The 15,363-nt window shown below is 44.1% G+C and overlaps 1 protein-coding gene across 2 annotated transcripts in view; it reads right to left on the bottom strand.

The window, feature by feature from the left end:
- Positions 1–15,363, bottom strand: part of LOC126248627 (sorting nexin-7-like) — a 144,933-nt gene that overhangs the window by 82,655 nt on the left and 46,915 nt on the right. For both annotated transcript variants that reach the window (XM_049949798.1, XM_049949797.1), the window contains exons 4-5: positions 10,163–10,327; positions 9,885–10,080 (exon numbers count right to left, since the gene is read on the bottom strand). In XM_049949798.1, the coding sequence (XP_049805755.1) occupies positions 9,885–10,080; positions 10,163–10,327 (361 nt within the window). The remainder of the gene's footprint in view (positions 1–9,884; positions 10,081–10,162; positions 10,328–15,363) is intronic.

The raw sequence follows: 15,363 nt of genomic DNA, 5'->3' as shown, positions 1-15,363 counted from the left end.
CCTGTTTCCACGACCATGAAAACCCACAAGGAATAAAAACTAGGCAACAGAGGTAACAAGGGGTGACACAGAACAAGAAAGACAGACAAAATCTACATGATTACTCTGCTATTCACAATAAAGTGCCTGGCGCAGGGTTCAATGAACCACCTTCAAGCTGTCTCTCTACCGTTCCACTCTCTAATGGCACGCGGGAAAAATGAGCACTTAAATTTTTCTGTGTGAGCCCTGATTTCTCTTATTTTATCGTGATGATCATTCTCCTTAAGTAGGTGGGTACCAACAGAATGATTTCGCAATCGGAGGAGAAAACTGGTGTTCGAAATTTCATGAGAAGATCCCATCGCAATGAAAAATGCATTTGTCTTAATGATTGCCGCTCCAACTCACGTATCATGTCTGTGACACTATCTCCCCTATTTCGCGATAAGAAAAAATTAACTGCCCATCTTTCTAGTTTTTCTATATCATCCATCAGTCCCACCTGATGTGGATCCCACACCACACAGCAATACTCCAGAACAGTGCGGACAAGCGTGGTGTAAGAAGTCTCTTTAGTAGACCTGTTGCACCTTCTAAGTGCTCTGCCAATGAATCGAAGTCTTTGGTTTGCTCTACCCACAATATTATCTATGTGATCATTCCAATTTAGGTTATTTGTAATTGTAATCCCTAAGTATTTAGTTGAATTTACAGCCTTCAGATTTGTGTGACTTATCGCGTAATATAAATTTAGCTGGTTTCTTTTAGTACTCATGTGAATAACTTCACACTTTTCCTTATTCAGGGCCATGTTTCGCACCATACAGATATCATATTTAAATTATTTTGCAAGTCATTTTGATCATCTGATGACTTTACAAGGCGGTAAATGACAGCATCATCGGCAAACAATCTAAGACGGCTACTCAGATTGTCTCCTACGTCGTCAATATAGATCAGAAGCACTAAAATGCCTATAACACTTCCTTGGGTAACGCTGTTTTACTCGATGACTTTCCGTCTATTACTACAAACTGTGACCTTTCAGACAGGGAATCACGAATCCAGTCGACAACTGAGGCGATATTCCATAGGCACGCAGTGTGGTTAGAAGACACTTGTGAGAAATATACATTCAGCAAATACTTCATGATGACAACTTTTGGGCAAGATCTACTGTACTTCATGGACCCAAGTTCTGTTTTGCTATGCACTGCTTAGAAACCTTATTCGCTTCAAATAGTCAACTTTTTTTTAGGTTGGTGGGCCGAGAAACTAATACACTTTACTAGGAAAGAGACTAAGAGAGCCCTTCCATCTCTGGCAAGATGCGTAGATAAAGTAACGTAATCTCATGGTATATATTCAGTCAAAACATAATTCGTGTAAAGCAGCTGCTAATTCGCATTACAATTGACTTCTCACTGGATTTTTCCTCAATGCTGCACCGAAGGTGTTGCACAATTCACCAAACCCTTAAATTACTGGTTCACAAGTATCAACTGTCATCAGCCTACACAATTTTCACTTTACTTTAAGAGCGTTTGTGATTGGGTGTTTCATACACATATGTGTCTCCTCTTTATCATTTTTATTACCAGTATATATACATCCCCCAGGCTGTGGCTAAGCCATGTCTCCGCAATATCCTTTCTTTCAGGAGTGCTAGTTCTGCAGGATTCGCAAGAGAGCCTCTGTAGTATATTCCTGCCTAGAAACATATTTAAGACCACTGAGTACCGAAGAAACATAGCCTACCCGAGCACTAGAAAGCTGAGTCAGTTTTACTACCATATATGCTAGTGTACTGATCCGAAATTATCATTAGGTTTAGGCATACGTTTCAAATTATTGTGTTTTAATGCGTAGAATTCTGTTTGCTAAATAACGTGTACTGCCGTCATGTATGCTACGAACGCTCCTCGTTTTGCGCCATACCTCTCAGTATTTAATTTCGATTCTCTCCTCCTGTAGGTTTAAAGACAAGGCTACAATCTGACACCAAGAATGAACAACGACAGCGACAAGAATCTGACTGTCCTACCTCCATCACCACCGTACTGACTGCTATCAAAGTAAGCTAGCTCCAATTATGACCGCGGCAAATCTATCTTCATTTACTGTTGAGATGTCGCAGAGTTAAAAATCTTTCCTTTGCCACATGAAAATTTGATCAAACAGGCCGTAACAGCAAATAACCACAACAGCTGAGATGTTAACTTGTTACAATGGGCTGCACGAATATCTGGAGTCAAACTGTACGTCGCTTTACTATAAAACTACATTAGTTATTGATGTGGTCTTACTAGAGTGTATGCTCTTATCTTCCTCTGTAGTGAGAACATACTCAAACAGAGCGTTTTGAAATGGGAGGCGGAGGGTAAAACGGCATCCAAACAACAGTAAGATTTGTAATTTGTTAGATACACCAACTGACAGATATGGAAGTCAGTCTTAAGTGCCACAGTAACTCTTAACTATCCTGAAAATGAACTTCGCAGTCAGAAAATATCAACATGGTAGTAAATCACAAGACAGTAAGCCATATCAGGGTAAGGAACTTTTGTGGAATGTCAAAGCTAATACATGACCGCAACATAACTGTCAGACGTTTGCAATTGCCAAACAATACTAAAATTACTTAATACACCCTGTACTGAGTATCTCACAATAACATCCCTAATAAAGTATACAAGATGTGTACAGCCCAAACTTTATACACATGGACGAATTTTGGGTACCAGTTGGATCATCATCCTCAGTGGATGTTTATTTTTAACAGAACGTGCACACTGGGACTCTTCAAGCTGCCACCTTTCCCACGCAATCTAATAAGCAACGTTACATTTCTGCCCCTTTTTTACTTGTGCATGCATTCTCTCTGCAGTAACTAAACAAAACTTTTCAAAGGAAAATCGTGAATTACTGGTGTGGTCAATTTTGGATTCAGTTTTACCAGAAAGATGTTTTCTTAAGTGTTTTGGAATTGTGTACAACATACAATCTTTTAAAGCGGTATAACACTACCCTTTCAAAAGACGTATCTATGACTCCTGTGCTCTAATCTGTGAAACGACAATTCTAGTTCGGCAGCGAGTACCAGTAATTTCGTTGCGATGTGGTTTTGGGTAGTTATTAATGATTGGTCGTTGTCATATATACTATGAAGATTGTAGAGTATCCACTTTAATGCCGGTTAAATCGACTTCTTTTGTTATGGTTTCAGGGCGCAAAACTGCTACGGTCATTAGCACCCGGTCTGTGAAAAAAAGCTGGAAACCAGCAGCAATGGGACCAAAACTCAAAAAAGTGGGGAACCAAAAACAGAAGGAAAGCTTAAAAAACCATTATAGAAGGGGGTTTGTTTGTCCCCAAAAAGAGCTTCAAATTACTGACGTCATCTCACTGGCACTAATGAACTCGAGAACGCGATCGGCTGATCGCATGTCATCCAATAAAATGGAAGATATATCAGGCGACAGCTGTAGACGGGCGCGTAATGGAGTAAAATAGGGGCACTCGAGTAAAAGGTGTCTCACCGTCCACAGTTGAGAGCAGTGGGGACAGAGTGGGGGACAATAGCTGCTTAAAAGATGTCGATGGCTAAAAAGACAGTGCCCTATCTGGAGTCTAGTTAAAATTACCTCCTCCCGACAACGAGTTTGGGAGGAAGAGGTCCAAGCACAAGGAAGAGCTTTCACGTCTCGCAATTTATTATTGGGAAGTGTCGACCAATGTGCGTGCCATAAAAGAGCAACACGACGACATAAAACACACTGTAGATCGAAGAAGGGAATCGTGCGAATAGCTGGCCGAAGGAGAGAGACTGCAGCCTTGGCCGCTATATCGGCCGCCTCATTTCCACAGATACCAACGTGTCCTGGGATCCAGAGGACCGCCACAGAGACGGCCCCCAAGTGGAGCAAGTGGAGGCAGTCCTGAATCCGGTGGACGAGAGGGTGTACAGGGTAGAGAGCTTGGAGACTGAGGAGAGAGCTGATAGAGTCTGAGCAGATAACATATTGTATCCGCTGATGGCGAAGGATGTATTGAACAGCCTGGAGAACAGTGTAAAGCTCCGCAGTATAAGCCGAACACTGATCAGGAAGCCAAAATCAATTTGGGGTGTCGCCAACAATATAGGCACTCCCAACACCTAACGATGTTTTTGAGCCATCAGCGTAAATAAATGTGGCATCCTTCATTTGTGCGCAGAGAGCAGCAAATGCCCAACAGTAAACAAGAGAAGGGGTACCATCCTTGGGAAACTGACAAAGGTCATGGAGCAGGCAGGTCCAGGCCCGGAGCCAAGGTGGTGCTGCACCCCAAGTTGTCATGAAAGTTTTAGGAAAGTGGAAGTAAAGAGAATGGAGCAGTTGATGGAAGCGGACTCCCGGTGGTATTAGGGAGGAAGGGCGGCCAGCATACCCTAAATCCAAGGAGGCATCGAAAAAAATGTCATGGGCCGGATTTGCAGGCATGGAAGACAGATGGCTAGCGTAACGACTCAGAAGGAGAGCTCGCCGATTGGACAGCGGAGGTTCAGCAGTCTCAGCATAAAGGCTTTCCACAGGGCTAGTGTAAAAAGCTCCAAACACTAAACGTAATCCACGGTGGTGGATAGAGTCGAGACGCCGAAGAATGGATGGCCGAGCAGAGGAATAAACTATGCTTCCATAATCCAATTTCGAGCACACTAAGGCGCGATAGAGGCGGAGAAGGAGCACTCGGTCCGCTCCCCAGGAGGTACCATTCACGACACGGAGGGTGCTGAAGGATCGCAAACAGCGAGCCGAAAGATAGGAAACGTGGGAGGATCAGCACAGCTTTCTGTCAAACATAAGACCCAAGAATTTAGCGATGTCCCCGAATGGGAGGTTGACAGGGCCTAGACGTAAGGAAGGTGGAAGAAACTCCGTACGATGCCAAAAATTAACACAAACGGTCTTACTGGGAGAAAAGCGGAAGCCGGTTTCGATGCTCCAAGAGTGGAGGCGATCGTGACATCCTTGAAGATGTCGTTCAAGAAGGCTGGTCCGTCGAGAGCTGTAATAGATAGCTAAATCTTCCACAAAGAGGGAGCCTTAGACATCAGGAAGGAGACAATCCATAATTGGATTAATGGCAATGGCAAACAGTACAACACTTGGCACGGAGCCCTGGGGTACCCCGTTTTCTTGGGAGAAGGTACGGGAGAGAGTAGTGTTCACCCACACTTTAAATGTGCGCTCTGCCATAAATTCACGAAGAAAAAGGGGCAGCCGACCTCGAAAACCCCAAGAGAACAGTGTGCGGACGATGCCTGTCCTCCAACAGGTATCATATGCTCGCTCCAGATCAAAAAATATTGCTACCGTTTGGCGTTTCCGGAGAAAATTGTTCATGATATAAGTGGAGAGAAACAAGATGGTCAACTGCAGAACGATGCTTTCGGAAACCGCATTGGGAAGGTGTTAGACTTCAGGACTCCAGCCACCAGGCTAAACAGCAATTCACCATACGCTCCAAAACCTTACATACACTACTCTTGAGAGAAATGGGGCGATAGCTAGAGGGGAGATGTTTGTCCTTCCAGGTTTCGGAACAGGAACGACGATAGCTTCCCGCCATCGTCTGGGAAAAGTACTCTCGGTCCAAATTCGATTACAAATGCGAAGGAGGTAGCGGAGACTATGGTATGATAAATACAGCAACATTTGGATGTGGATACCATCCAGTCCTGGGCGGAAGAGCGAGAAGAAGAGAGTGCATGTTTGAGTTCCCGCATGGAGAAAACAGTGTTGTAGCTTTCGCGATTTTGCGAGGAGAAGGCAAGAGGTTGCACTTCCGCTGCACGTTTCTTTGGGAGAAACGCTGGCGGGTAATTTGAAGAGCTCGAAATCTCAGCAAAGTGTTAACCCAATGAGTTAGAAATTGCGCTGGGGTCCACTAATTTATCATGCGCGACAGTGAGCCCAGAGACTGGGGAGAAACTAGGCGCACCAGATAACCGCCGAATCCGACTCCAAACTTCCGAGGAGGGAGTGAAGGTGTTAAATGAGCTAATAAAGAATTTCCAGCTTGCCTTCTTGCTATCATGGATGACGCGACGGCATCACACACAGAACTGCTTATAGCGTATACAGTTGGCCAAAGTAGGATGGTGTCTGAAAACACGAAGAGCACGTCGCCGCTCATGTATTGCGACACGGCATGCCTCGTTCCACCAAGGAACTGGGCGGCGCCGGAGCAATTCGGAGGTGCGAGGTATTGAACATTCTGCAGCTGTAAGAATAACTTCTGTAATATGAGTGACCTCATCGTCGACGCTAGGAAAGCGACGGTCATCGAATGTCGCTAGAGACGAAAAAAGTGTCCAATCGGCTTGGGCAAACTTCCAGCGTCTCTGGCATATATATGGCAGTTGTGGCTGCAATCTAAGGACACATGAAAAGTGGTCACTCGAGTGTGTATGAGCAAGAGCGAACCATTCGAAGCACCGGGCTAGCGGAACAGTACCGACCGAAAGGTCCAAATGAGAGAAATTTGTCGCGGAGGCAGACAAAGATGTAGGGTCCCCAGTGTTGAGGCAAACAAGATCCGCTTGGTGGAAGACGTCTATCAACAGTGAGCCACGCGGACAAGGATGTGGAGATCCCCAAAGCGGGTGGTGGGCATTGAAGTCCCCAACCAGCAAATAGGGGGGTGGAAGCTGACCAAGAAGATGAAGGAGATCAGCTCGTGCCATTGGTGTGGACGATGGAATGTAAACAGTACAAAGAGAGAAGGTGTATCCAGAAAGGGAAAGACGGACAGTGACAGCTTGGAAGGAAGTGTTTAAGGGGATTGGGTGATAATGGAGAGTATCATGGAGAAGAATCATGAGTCCTCCATGTGCTGGAGTGCCTTCAACAGAGGATAGATCAAATTGGACTGACTGAACATGGGGGAAAACAAAGTGGTCGTGGGGACGCAGCTTTGTTTCCTGAAGACAAAAGATGACCGGCGAGTAGGATCTTAAGAGGATCAACAATTCATCCCGATTGGATCGAATGCCGCGGATATTCCAATGGATAATGGACATAGGGTGGACAGAAAATGGAAGAATGTGACCAAGGTTGCCCTCGACTCAACGACTGCTCAGAGCTAGCGACAGACAGCGTGGAACGGCATTCAGCTGAAGGCAGAAGATCCTGATCCATAGGTTGTTCGGGAGCAGCTCCTGCCACCAGCGATTTGCCGGTTGATCGGCCGCCAGCAGTGCACCTCGGCGACACACATGACGGCCGAGGGCAGTTACCACCAGGCGGTGCTGTACATGAGACACGCCGTGACGGAGATGGAGAGGAACTGGGTTTCTTATTAGCCTTTTTGGAAACACAGCGTTGAGATGAAGGAAGAACCAATGGTTGTGAAGTTAGGGTAAGTAAAAAATCTTCACGAGTAGGCTCTTTTTTGGAAGTCCGGGTGTCTGATTTTGGGGCTCAAGATTTAGCAGAACCCGATGAAAGGTGAGCCATAGAGTGAGCAGGTGAGAGTGGGGAGGCTGAACGGGCAATCTTTGTGCTGGCCGATCTGATGACCGTGGCACTAAAGGTGAGATCACAAGTCTGAGTGGCTGCCTCCTTTGTTGGCCGAGGAGAGGCAAGGACAGTGCTGTATTTACCTGTGTGAGGCACAGTGGGCTTTCGACTGGCGAATAACTTTCGAGCAGCAAAGGTCAACACCTTTTCCTTCACTCTGATTTCCTGAATGAGCCGTTTGTCTTTAAAAATGGGGCAATCTCTAGAGGAAGCAGTGTGGTCACCCATACAGTTGATGCAACGAGGGGATGGAGGTGGACAAGCACCCTCATGGGCATCTTTGCCACACGTAACGCATTTGGCCGGATTGGAACAGGACTGGCTGGTATGATTGAGCCGCTGACACCAATAGCAATGCGTAGGGTTCGGGATGTAAGGGCGAACGGAAATTATCTCATAGCCCGCTTTTATGTTCGATGGGAGTTCAACTCTGTCAAATGTCAAGTAGACAGTACGGGTTGGAACGATGTTCGTCTCAACCCTTTTCATGACTCGATGAACAGCAGTGACGCCCTAGTCAGACAGGTAGTTTTGAATTTCCTCGTCGGACAATCCGTCGAAGGAGCGTGTATAAGCAACCCCAGGTGATGAATTTAAAGTGTGGTGCGCTTCTACCCGGACAGGGAAGATGTGTAGCAGTGAAGTACGCAGCAAGTTTTGTGCCTGGAGGGCACTGTTTGTTTCTAACAACAGGGTGCCATTTCGTAATCTGGAACAAGACTTTACAGGACCTGCAATTGCGTTGACACCTTTCTGAATAATGAAAGGGTTGACCGTGGACAAGTCGTGACCTTCGTCAGACCGAGAAACAACAAGGAACTGTGGCAACAATGGAAGAACTGTCCGTGGCTAAGACTCATTGAACTTACGCTTGTGCGCAGACATAGTAGATTATGAGGAAACCATTGCGGAAGTATCCCCCATGATTACCGGCGTCTCCAATGGCGCACTCCTTCCTTGTGGGGGCCCTCGCTGAGGGCACTCCCGCCATAGGTGATTGTTCACACCTCAGGTCACACTTCCCAAGAAACAGACGGAGGGACCAATCGGCACTTTTGGAAGGTATCAGCTCGGGTAATCACTCCTCCCTGGGCCTGGCCGTTACCAGAGGGTACGTACGTGTCCTACCTGTCTACCCGGGGTGGGGAATTACGTGTTACCCCGCCACCTGCTATGCATGGGAATGCGTGGGTCGGCCTTGAGACACGTACAGGGAGGAAAAAAGAGAAAGGGAGAAACAAAGAAAGGGAAAGGGAAAGGAAAGAAGAGTGGTTTCAAACGCCGCAGCGGAGAAATGGGTAAAGAGGAGAGGTAAGGAAAAGAGAACGACAAGGGAAGGACAAAGACTTGCCAGCAGAGAAAGCGAAGAAGAGAGACTGTTTTACATTTTCGAGTGTCCGTCTCCGAACGTAGGCACAAAACATACTCCAGAGCCCAGAGGGGGAGAAAGGGAAGGAAAGAGGCGGAGGTGAGGAGGGAGGGGGGGGGGGCAAGAGATGGAGATGGAGATGGATGCGGAAAAGGAAGGTATGCAGACCGGAAAGGAAGAGGGCCACATTAGCTCGGGGTCCCGTGCTCGCTACGCTTGTATCCACAAAAGAGTTGTGGACCCCCTGGGAGGATCTAGGCATAATGTTGCAAATCAATATAAAATGGATGAAGCACATAAGGTTGGGAGTAGGGAAGGTGAATGGTCAACTTCAACTTCAGTTTATTGGGAGAATTTTAGGAAAGTGTAGCTCGTTTATAAAGGATATTGGGTATACAACATAAGTGCAACCCATTCTTGAGTACTGTTCCATGTTTGGTATCCTTACCCACTCGAATTAAAGGAAGACATTGAATCAATTCAGAGGTGTACAGCTAGATATGTTACTGGCAGGTTCGATCAACGCACAAGTACTATGGAGATGGTTGTAAACCCAAAAACCCAAATGGGGGGGGGGGGGGTGTCCCTGGAGGGAAGACATTCCTTTCACAAAACGCTATTGAGAAAATTCAGAGAACTGGCATTTGTGACTGATTACAGAATGATTCAACTGCTGCCAATGTACATTTTGCATGAAGACCACAAAGGCAAGATAGGAGAAATTAGGGCTTGAAAGGGACCTGTAGACAATCTTTCTTCCCCTCACTCCATCTGTGAGTGGAACAGGAATGTTTACAAGTAAATAACAACATAAAGGCAAAGAGGACATAGTACACATGCACGTGCATACGTGTGTGCATGCATGTGCACAGACAGACAGACAGACAGACAGACAGACAGACATACAGACAGAGAGAGAGAGAGAGAGAGAGAGAAAGAGAGAGAAAGTAAGTTAGTACATTTACATTTACCTTGTCTTTCCTTTTGAATCCTTTGTGCTATTTTGTCTATATTTGTAAGTTTTTCTCCAAGTGATGTCAAATAGTCCCTAATACGGTCAAACTCTGAATTCTTCTGATGCATCATGTACACTGAAGCCAAGTTCTGCAAAGAGTTCGACACTCTTCCAAGAAGACTGAGTCGGCATTTACGGTGTATTGAAAATTCCTGCAGCAATAAATGAATAAAATATTACTATTACATGCAGGGCTGTCAACAGAAAGATTCACCACACATTTTATATACTCACTGATGGTTTTGCAGTCAGAAATATTTTGAGACTCAAGTTACAGCTCAGAACAGGATGACTTGCAATTCTATTAAGAAAGCGATGGAGAAGAGCCATTCTTGCTATAATGAACTCTTTTGAGTACCGATCCAACTGAGCTATTAAGGTGTGTTTAGCTGGAAGGGGCTGTAACACATGAAAATGCAAGCACTGTTCACAATAACTACATAATAGAAAATAAATTATGTTTTTAATTATTAATACAACAGTCATGTTCAAATATAAACATAAAATTTATTATGTAGCCCATTCTAGTTCACACTAGCTAGTGAATAGTGGGTGCCAGGAGACTATGGAATGCATCGGAATCATGTTAAATGATGAACTTGCAGTAAGTAACTATTTTATATTAATTCAAGCACGTAAAAAATCAGGGAAGTTAAATCCCATGTATTTCACCCCTTGCACAACCTATCAAAAATCTCTGTGTCAACCATCATTGTCTTCCACTTACAGCTTATGGACTAGAAACAACAGCTGAGCCAACAGTTAGCTAGTAAAGGCTCATCAAAGCTCCCTATTCATTATATTATTGTAGCAGTGGCAGAGCATATATTAGTCATTCAGTAGTTGGGTAATACATTGAGGTGATGAAAGCCATGAGATAGAAACATGAATATATACAAATGGCGGTAGTGTAACATACACAAGGTATAAAAGGGCAGTGCATTGGTAGATCTGTCATTTGTACTAAATGTTTCATATGAAAAGGTCTCCAACATGCTTATGGCCCCACAGCAGGAATTAACAGACTTTGAAAATGGAATTGTAGTTTGAGATAGATGCATGGTTAAAGTATATTGTCCATGGCAAAATGACACTATCCATAACCGGAGTAGACATAACAGTGGTGCACCACAGGCCACAGAAGATTGGGTTGAACAACAGCTATGGAGGTGTGTATTGGTGAATAGACACGCAATTACAGGGTATAGCACTTAAATCCGGACAAATGAAACATTTTTTAAAAAGCAAATTTATTACAACAAAATACAAAAGAAAACGAAAATTCTTTTATTTATAAGTACTGTTATCCTTCAAGAGTAACATTACTCAATGCAACCCCTTTCGGCCGCATTGACTGCCTCCAATCTTGTCCTGAAGCAATTGCATGTGCTCTTTAAAACAGAGCTATCCACATTTGTGGATGCTGCTTCAGTAGTGGCGTGTACAGATGGGGGTTCCTCATCTTACTGGTAACTCTTTCAACTACGCTCTACACATAATAATTGAGGGGGCTCTGATCCAAGCTATTTGTAGGCCAAAACTCCTTTGACCAGAACATGTCAACGTTATCCGAGAGCGTTTTGGACTAATTGGCTCATATGAGGTCCTCCTCTAACTTCTGATGCACTGTTCGCTTGCTGACACTCAATACTGGTGCCAATTTCCTCAGTGATGGCCCCGGGTCCTCCAAAATCAGCGCCTGAGCCTTTTCGACGACTGCCGCAGTTTGTGACTTATTTCCTCGAACGAGGTTAACCCACCAGGTTAGCAGAACCTTACCCAGAGTTCTCTGAATCATTATACTTGGCCACAATATCATAAATAGTTGATCTAGAGTACCTGAAGAATCTAACTATTTCAGTGGGCGAACACCTAGCACGAAGGCTTTCGATAACTGCGACTCTACGGTTGTACTCCCCACTTGTCTGTAACATCTCTGTCATTTCGAGGTTCTAACTCTTTACTAGATGCCTATGGATTTCAACAACATCAACCACTACCTCTGGTGGAACTATGATACAGCAGGAAATTCAAATTGAAATTTGTCTGTATTTAAGTGTCACACCCTGTATTCAGCAACTGACTGCCAAGATAAACCACAGCGCTAACAACAAAGCCTCATCAATGACCATTCAGTGAACATTGCTGTGTATAAACCTCTGTAGCAGGCACCTAGTCCACACACCTATGCTGATTGCTGTTCATTGAGGACAAAGGCTGGATCTTGCACACCAATACAGCAACTGGATGTCCACTGAGTGGCAACAGGTGAACTTTCAGATTAATCGAGTTTTATGCTACATCAAATAGATGGCTGTATGCATGCAGGCATAAAATGTCTGAAAGCAAACACCCTGCAACAATCATCAGAAGGATCCAGGACCAAGTGTTATGTTCTGGGGAATGTTTTTGGGCATTCCTTGGGTGATTACATCATTCTAGAAGGCATAATGGATCAACACAAGTATGTATCTATTCTTGGGGATCATATTCACGGTTCTGATGGGTGGTCAATTAGGAACACTCAGCTACTGGGAGCATACAGACATAAAAATGAAAAGCATTAAATATTTCAGTAAAAAATTACCCTTTCATTGAAGAGATCTGAGGAAAAAATCTAAATACCAATTTAACAAAATGACTATAGGAGAAACAATAATACACTAGCCTGGTAAGGCCACATACATGGACATTAAGTGAAGTCACAAGCAGGTAGTTTTTAGTGAGAGAACTACGACTTCAATCTGAGAAACCTCTTTCTCAGCACTTCCCACGAGTTTTGTTTTCATACTTGGTAGTGCTCTTAGCTTTTCTCTAATCACTTTCTTCTTCTTCTCGTTTCCTTTTCAGGACTTGTCAGCTGTCCTTTTCTCTGCTCCTGTTTCAGTGTACCTACCATGTGCATTATGGAGGCTGTGTATTAACTGCTTTGTGATAGTTACATATCCTACATATCCATCACCCCCAGTGACCCTGACTGCATTGTGAACAGCAGCAACATCTATGAGAGAGACTTCAATCAATTTTTTGACCAGAATGAAATCGTCAGAGAAACCTCTTTCTCATGGCTGGCATTGCTATGGAAGAGACCGAAAGCAACCTTGATAAAGCTTTTCACATCTTCATGTCCAATTATGAGCCTGATGACCATCACCCAGAACTGACTGATGCAAACGCCATCCCTATCAAATTCTTTGAGGATTTCCTTCACTGACACGATATCCATTAGATTTTGGAACTCATGGGCAATGGCGTCAGCCTCCTGACCACCAAAGCATTTTAAGGTAGTGGGATGTGCCAATGCTATGTCTAATTGTCTTCTCATGGTCAGCATTAATTGCCACTTCTGGGACTAAACATGGAGTGACCTTCATAAAGAAATAAGAAAGGCGGGCAATATATCCAAAATTTTCATAAATGCAAGTCACTCATTCTGGAATGCCAAGATACCTTTCTTTGATTTGTCACAATGATCCAGAGCTTTTTTATTCTTACCTGATGTCCACTTTCTGAGGTTACAGCTAATTTATGTTGTCGAAGTAGTCTGTTTTTACAAACTTCTGGTTTGTGAAATTTTCTTATTAATTCTCTTACTATAGACTGAACGGAAGTATAGTCTCAAAGAAGATGAGATGAGTTATCAGCGTCTTGCGGACACCCCCCCCCCTCTCTCTCTCTCTCTCTCTCTCTCTCTCTCTCTCTCTCTCTCTCTCTCACACACACACACACACACACACACACACACACACACACACACACTTCTTTATTCTTACTACTGCCTTTGCAAATTTTTAAACAGATGTTAATATCTGCTGAGTCCAGACTGATACCATTTTATTTTCCACCCACCAAACAGCACAAAATGTTTGTTGAAAAACAGAGGTGCTTGTAATATTATTGAAATCAGTTTGGCATGAGGGAGCATTTTTAAATGCATTACATACAGATCTCAGAAACTTAACAAACAAGAGTCAAACCAATGCTAGTACAACCTGTATTAAAGTCACCATGTCACATGTCACAAAGCCCAAAAACATAGGACCCTCTGGATCACCCTCAACTTTGATTTCACTTTCTAGCTCTCTTAGGAATGCCTTATTAACATTAGGGTCATCCATGGAAACCTAAACAACTCGCCTTTTTAAAATTTACCTCAGATTGGGATGCACCTGCCTCAAATCCTTCAACTAAATATTTTGCAGTACTTTTTCTCAAAAACACTAAAGTGAGGTATCTGCTCAAAATCTGGTCCAATGCACTATCCCAAAATTGTACAAAGAGATCAATCTCAATCACTAGCATGTACCAGGCAGCAACACTCTCCTGTATTTGTTTAGTGAAAAATGGCTCCCATCCAAACACAATGTCATAACTTACTTTTGGCTTTTGAAGCTGCATTTTGGAGGCAATGTTACTGTCTGGGAGATCTGGTGAGAGATTCACGACATGCCAGTGTCCTGAGAAGATTGGAGTCATGCAGTAGCCAACAGGCACAAATGAATCTTTGCCTTCATTTACAGCATCCCTCTGCATGTAATCTAGCATTGTTGGTTGTGGTCCAGAAGATCCCGCACAAGGTGCTTGTTTTAACTGCCTTGGGGTAACACCTGGCTGCTGGGACACACCACAACTGCATGATGTGCTCCCTGCAGACTAAAAATACATGGAGGCTAATTAGAAATACTACTTTTCTTCATTAAAACTGATAATTTTATTTTCCAGTGTACCTGCCAAATCAAGGGCACCATCAGGATTGTCCTTTCCATTGTCAGAGATAACAATCACCTGAGTGCATCCAGAGATGGCAGGTGGCTCTGCAGGGGCTACGTCTGGTGCATTAGCATTGAGGCCATGGCCATTTGTGGCAATTAGCATGTATATAAACACTAACTTTCCTAGTAGCCTCAAGCCCAGCACACTTCTTTTCCTAGTATAACCAGACAAGGCCTGCTGCCTATACTGCTGAGTGAGAAGTTGGTTTTACAGGCACTGAATTTTTCACACGTGTGCTTTGTGTGCCACCTAAATTCTGGATCCTCAGTCCAGCAGGGGTTGAACGCACACTTCCAGTTTATCAAGTAAGATCTGAGGTAACATACGCATTAGAGAGCACCGCACCTGAACAAGTAGTGAGATGTGGCCAATAGTTCACAAAGAAAGAAAGCCACTAAAAAATGTCCCGATCTGTGCATTTTTATTTCCTATGATCAACTTCCGCCCCATCTTCTTGTCTACATCTCTCCCTGAGTGGATCCAAAATAAGGTAATAAAATCTTCCTTGCATGCGAGTAACTGAAAGTAGTTTATGTTGACTAAGACTCTCACCAGCATTGTGGACGTTAGCCAGTGAGGATAGAAATGATGCTAAGAGTCACCCCCTCCCCTCCATGTCCTACGCACCTACGCCCACATTCCCCACACACCCTCCGGCCACC

The sequence above is a fragment of the Schistocerca nitens genome, chromosome 3 (assembly GCF_023898315.1).
Source record: "Schistocerca nitens isolate TAMUIC-IGC-003100 chromosome 3, iqSchNite1.1, whole genome shotgun sequence".
Lineage (NCBI taxonomy): Eukaryota > Metazoa > Arthropoda > Insecta > Orthoptera > Acrididae > Schistocerca > Schistocerca nitens.
This window is presented reverse-complemented; position numbering and strand designations above follow the sequence as displayed.